Genomic DNA, 6,329 nt, shown 5'->3' with positions numbered 1-6,329 from the left:
CAGATAAGTGGTGACTAGATAGTGAGACAATCAAATAAGTGGAGGCTAGATAGTGGGACAATCAAATTAGTGGTGACTAGATAGTGGGACAACCAGATTAGTGGTGACTTGATAGTGGGACAATCAGATTAGTGGTGACTAGATAGTGGGACAATCAGATAAGTAGCGACTAGATAGTAGGACAATTAGATTAGTGGTGACTTAAAAGTGGGGACAATCAGATAAGTGGTCACTAGATAGTAGGAAAATCAGATTAGTGGTAACTAGATAGTAGAACACCCAGATAAGTGGTGACTAGATAGTCAGACAACCAGATAAGTGGTGACTAGATAGTGGGACAACCAGATTAGTGGTGACTAGTTAATTCGACAATCAGATAAATGGTGACTAGATAGTGTTGTGAAAATCAGATAAGTGGTGACTAGATAGTAGGACAATCAGATTAGTGGTGACGAGATAGTGGACAATCAGATTAGTGGTGACTAGATAATGGACAATCAGATAAGTGGTGACTAGATAGTAGGACAATCAGATAAGTGGTGACTAGATAGTAGGACAATCAGATTAGTGGTGACTAGATAGTAGGACAATTAGATTAGTGGTGACTAGATAGTAGGGCAATTAGATTAGTGTTGACTGGATAGTGGGACAACCAGATTAGTGGTGGTTAGATAGTGGGACAATCAGATTAGTGGTGACTTGAAAGTGGGACAATCGGATAAGTGGTCACTAACTAGTAGGACAATCAGATTAGTGGTGACTAGATAGTGGGACAATCAGATTAGTGGTGACTAGATAGTGGGACAATCAGATTAGTGGTGACTAGAAAGTGGGACAATCAGATTAGTGGTGGTTAGAGAATGGGACAATCAGATTAGTGGTGGCTAGATAGTGGGACAACCAGATTAGGGGTGACTAGATAGTGGGACAACCAGATTAGTGGTGGCTTGATAGTGGGACAACCAGATTAGTGGTGACTAGATAGTGGGACAACCAGATTAGTGGTGGGTAGATAGTGGGACAATCAGATTAGTGGTGACTTGGTAGTGGGACAATCAGATTAGTGGTGACTAGATAGTCGGACAACCAGATTCGTGGTGACCAGATAGTGTGACAATCAGATAAGTGGTGACTAGATAGTGGGACAATCAGATTAGTGGTGACTATATAGTGGGACAATCAGATTAGTGATGGTTAGATAGTGGAACAATCAGATTAGTGGTGGCTAGATAGTGGGACAATCAGATTAGTGGTGACTAGATAGTGGGACAACCAGATTAGTGGTGACTAGATAGTGGGACAACCAGATTAGTGGTGGCTAGATAGTGGGACAACCAGATTAGTGGTGACTAGATAGTGGGACAACCAGATTAGTGGTGGGTAGATAGTGGGACAATCAGATTAGTGGTGACTAGATAGTGGGACAACCAGATTTGTGGTGATTTGGTAGTGGGAGAATCGGATTACTGGTGACTAGATAGTGTGACAACCAGATTAGTGGTGGCTAGATAGTGGGACAATCAGATAAGTGGTGACTAGATAGTAGGACAATTAGATTAGTGGTGACTAGATAGTAGGACAATTAGATTAGTGGTGACTAGATAGTGGGACAATCAGATAAGTGGTGACTAGATAATAGGACAATCAGATTATTGGTGACTAGATAGTAGGACAATTAGATTAGTGGTGACTAGATAGTAGGGCAATTAGATTAGTGTTGACTGGATAGTGGGAAAACTAGATTAGTTTGTGGTTAGATATTGGGACAATCAGATTACTGGTGACTTGAAAATGGGACAATCGGATAAGTGGTCACTAAATAGTAGGTCAATCAGATTAGTGGTGACTAGATAGTGGGACAATCAGATTAGTGGTGACTAGATAGTGTGACAATCAGATAAGTGTTGACTAGATAGTGGGACAATTAGATTACTGGTGACTAGATAGTGGGACAACCAGATTAGTGTTGATTAGATAGTGGGACAATCAGATTAGTGGTGACTTGATGGTGGGACAACCAAATAAGTGGAGGCCAGATAGTGGGACAATCAGATAAGTGGTGATTAGATAGAAGGACAATCAGATTAGGGGTGAATAGATAGTGGGACAATCAGATTAGTGGTGACTTGGTAGAGGGAGAATCAGATTAGTGGTGACTAGATAGTGGGACAACCAGATTAGTTGTGACTTGGTACTGGGACAATCAGATTAGTGGTGACTAGATAGTGGGACAATCAGATTAGTGGTGGCTCGATAGTGGGACAACCAGATTAGTGGTGGCTATATAGTGGGACAACCAGATTAGTGGTGACTAGATAGTGGGACAACCAGATTAGTGGTGATTAGATAGTGGGACAATCAGATTAGTGGTGACTTGATGTTGGGACAACCAAATAAGTGGAGGCTAGATAGTGGGACAATCAGATAAGTGGTGATTAGATAGTAGGACAATCAGATTAGTGGTGAATAGATAGTGGGACAATCAGATTAGTGGTGGTTAGATAGTGGGACAATCAGATTAGTGGTGACTTGGTAGTGGGACAACCAGATTAGTTGTGACTTGGTACTGGGACAATCAGATTAGTGGTGACTAGATAGTGGGACAATCAGATTAGTGATGGCTAGATAGTGGGACAACCAGATTAGTGGTGACTAGATAGTGGAACAAGCATATTAGTGTTGGCTAGATAGTGGGACAACCAGATTAGTGGTGATTAGATAGTGGGACAACCAGATTAGTGGTGGTAATAGACTGTTTCACTGAATATATTATATATGTGTTTTGCATAAAAACATGACAGGTGACAAAATAAAACTGGTCTTCTGAGTTTTAACTAATCAATCAGACTCCAGTCTCACAGTATCCATACAGACTATCCTCATATCCCCTCCATCTCATCTGGTCAGTCCAGAGATCAACAGAGGTCATTAAAGTCATTCCCAGGTAACATGACCTTCTGAAAACTAGTCTTCATATCACACATTTTTGTGGTCAACCACCTTTTATCTTTTAAATTATGATCAAACCGGACAAATGTTTTTACAATGCATGCTTTCATTAAAGGTGAATTGTTTTCCTATTTTATAAATATAAATTGTTGTCATCCTCAAGTCATAACCTAGCACAGAGGTCATAGATTAGGATATCATACATGTACATACAATGTACAGTGGCTTAGAATGTGGTCTATCTGTTTGACTTGGTGAATAGGGTTCAATATCTGTGTCATCATTTGACCCCAATTGTCTGTCAGGATCAATTATTAGTTTAAAACAATCAATTGATTAAAGACTGATTACATATTATACATCAAAAAGTGGTTGAGTGGCACAGTGGTAACATACTTGCCTTTCACCTATTCAACTTGGTTCTTATAATCCCCCGATCGGACATGACACAGGTTGGGGAGAGATATGAAGATACTATGGAGGTTTTTTTCTCTCCCAGAATGCCTCATTCAAGATGGCTGCCAGCATTGGCAGCCATCTTGAATGAAGCATTCTGGGAGAGAAAAAAACCCTTCATAGATATCAATTCTCTCCCCTGTATCTTGGTTTTCAAATACAGAAGTGACATACCTTTCTTTAACTGTATTTTCTTGAGATTTTATCTTTTCATGTTCTTTTGGACATCTTCTTCTTTCAATATCTGTTGTTGATGATTCAAGGTGTATACCAAAAAACATTGGAACCAGATTCATCAGAGGCCTTGGTGATTAAAACAAGATCTCACGACGTTATTGACTTTCGGAATGCTAGTATAGCATGTAAATGGCTAGCCGGGTTGGTTTTCACGACGTTATTGAATTTCGGTATGCTAGTATAGCATGTAAATGGCTAGCCGGGTTGGTTTTCACGACGTTATTGGCTTTCGGCATGCTAGTATAGTATGTAAATGGCTAGCCGGGTTGGATTTCACGACATTATTGACTTTCGGCATGCTAGTATAGCATGTAAATGGCTAGCCGTGTTGAATTCACGACGGTATTGACTTTCGGCATGCTAGTATAGCATGTAAATGGCTAGCCGGGTTGGTTTTCACGACGTTATTGGCTTTAGGCATGCTAATATAGTATGTAAATGACTAGCCGGGTTAGTTTTCATGACGTTATTGACTTTCGGCATGCTAGTATAGTATGTAAATGTATAGCCGGGTTGGTTTTCATGACGTTATTTGTCATTTTTGTCACGATTTGGTCATTATTTGTCATTTTGTCATGTTTTGTTATGATTTTGCCATGTTTTGTCATGTTTTTGTCATGATTTGCCATTTTGTCATGTTTTGTCATGTTTTGTCATGATTTTTGTCATGATTTTGTCATGTTTTGTCATGATTTTGTCATGTTTTGTCATGATTTTGTCATGATTGTGTCATGTTTTGTCATGCTTTTGTCATTTTTGTTATGTTTTGTTATGTTTTGTCATGTTTTGTCATATTTTGTCATGATTTTGTCATGTTTTTGCCATGTTTTGTCATTATTTTGTCATTTTTGTCATGATTTTGTCATTGTTTTGTCATGTTTTGTCATGATTTTGTCATGTTTTGTCATGATTTTGTCATGTTTTGTCATGATTTTGTCATTTTTGTCATGTTTTGTCAAGTTTTGTCATGATTTTGTCTTTTTTGTCATGATTTTGTCATGTTTTTGTCATGAATTTGTCATGTTTTTGTCATGTTTTGTCATGATTTTGTTATGTTTTGTCATGTTTAAAGGACATGAAGGTAATGTATTTCTAGCATACACTCCCTGCAAAATGAGGAGAAACGGCTTGTGGGATCAGTTCTATTTCTAAAGTATTCATCATGCACTATAATCAAAAGGAATTTGTCTGTTACGATCTATTTCTATGATATTGTCAAATTCAGCATACACCACAACGTTGATGGTATTGGGTAGGGCTATTCCGGAATGCACTTCCAAAGACAAGTTTCCCTTTTTTATAAGATGAAATGTGCCCATTTCTGAAAGGTCGGGTGTCAGATCAAATCCAAAGAGGGTAAAACCAGTGCCATATTCATCCTTTGAGATGTTATTAACCTCGTCACGAAACGTTTTGCCAGTAGTGTTAAACAGACCCATGTAGCTTCTATACGTAATGTTTCTGGGTGAAATTTGGCTGCAAAGGCTTGGTGGGGACTTGTTTGCCATCCACGTTCAGGACAACAAAATTAATATCAAAATCTTTAAAATGAAAAGGATTCTTGGTGATGAGTCCACTATAGGCATCACTGTCCACACATCCGATGACCAATCTCTTAGGCATTTGTCCTAGAAAAAGATTATCCTTTACAAAATTGTGATTTCCTCTTGGAAGAGAAAATACTTTCATTGCAATTCTTCTGATTGGGTACTTGGCAGGTGATATTTCTAGGGCTTTTGCATAGGCCAGTCTCACCGATGGACTCAGTCTAACTTTTCTCACGTTTAGATAGATGCCCTTGATGACAACTTTGAATTCTTTGTCTTCTCCCATCAAACAGAACACATCTTTAATTCTGGTTGACGTTATTTTCATTTTCACATTATTGACAAGATATCTTTCCTGAGCAAATAGGTCAGAATGGAGTCTTCCCATCATTTCCACAGATCTACTGGTTGCTGTTGACAATTTCCTCTTGATGTAGCCATGATTATCGTTTCCAGCCGTGTCCATTTGCGCAGCTGTATCCTTATACCACATTCCACTGGTCAACTGAGATTCTTTGGCTGCAGGACCATAGCTGAGTAGCGTTTCAAGGTAAGCTCTGAATGGATACATATTGTTGGGTGACGAGACTAGTTTTTCATTGAGACAGACGCTGACATCCCCAAAGAGAGAATGTAACCAACGATTAACAGGTGCAACGTTCTCATCAGTAAGGTTTGTGCTATCATTATTGAGGATCTGTGCTTTCATGTATAGGGAAGTATTTGCTAGATCCATGTAATCATCTCCAGCTCCCAATACGTCAAAGACATAAGGGCCACCATCATTGACAGATGTAACCGTTCCAATTTGATGCCAGTGTCCATCTTCTTCACTGGTTTGAGTGGGTGGTGTATCGAATAAATTTAATTCTGACTGGACACATTCACAGGAGTTCTGATGAACTAAAGACATCTTTCAACGCCACTCTGTATAAACTACATACACACACATATTTTTTTTGGGGGAGGGGGGGAAGGGGGGGATCATGCATCAAAGATATCTTTTGCTCTATGCTGATTGGATGATTCTTTCCTTTTCCTTTTTCTCCTTCCAGGTGGCCTTAGGTCTTGCAAAGCTTTACGCTTAAGCTAATCTCTAGCTTCGATGGCACGTTTTCTTGCTGCAGTTTTGATGTTTTC

General features: G+C 39.2%; 1 protein-coding gene across 1 annotated transcript; it reads right to left on the bottom strand.

Annotated features, from left to right (window-relative positions):
- Window positions 1–5,088: 5,088 nt before the first annotated feature.
- On the bottom strand, window positions 5,089–6,102 carry LOC117318080 (uncharacterized protein F54H12.2-like). Its single transcript, XM_033873081.1, has one exon. It carries the CDS (start codon window positions 6,100–6,102, stop codon window positions 5,089–5,091), a length of 1,014 nt encoding a protein of 337 aa, XP_033728972.1.
- Window positions 6,103–6,329: the final 227 nt, after the last annotated feature.

Source organism: Pecten maximus, chromosome 19, assembly GCF_902652985.1.
Source record: "Pecten maximus chromosome 19, xPecMax1.1, whole genome shotgun sequence".
Taxonomy (NCBI): domain Eukaryota; kingdom Metazoa; phylum Mollusca; class Bivalvia; order Pectinida; family Pectinidae; genus Pecten; species Pecten maximus.
The sequence above is the reverse complement of the archived record's forward strand: the minus strand, read 5'-3'. Positions and strand labels throughout refer to the sequence as shown.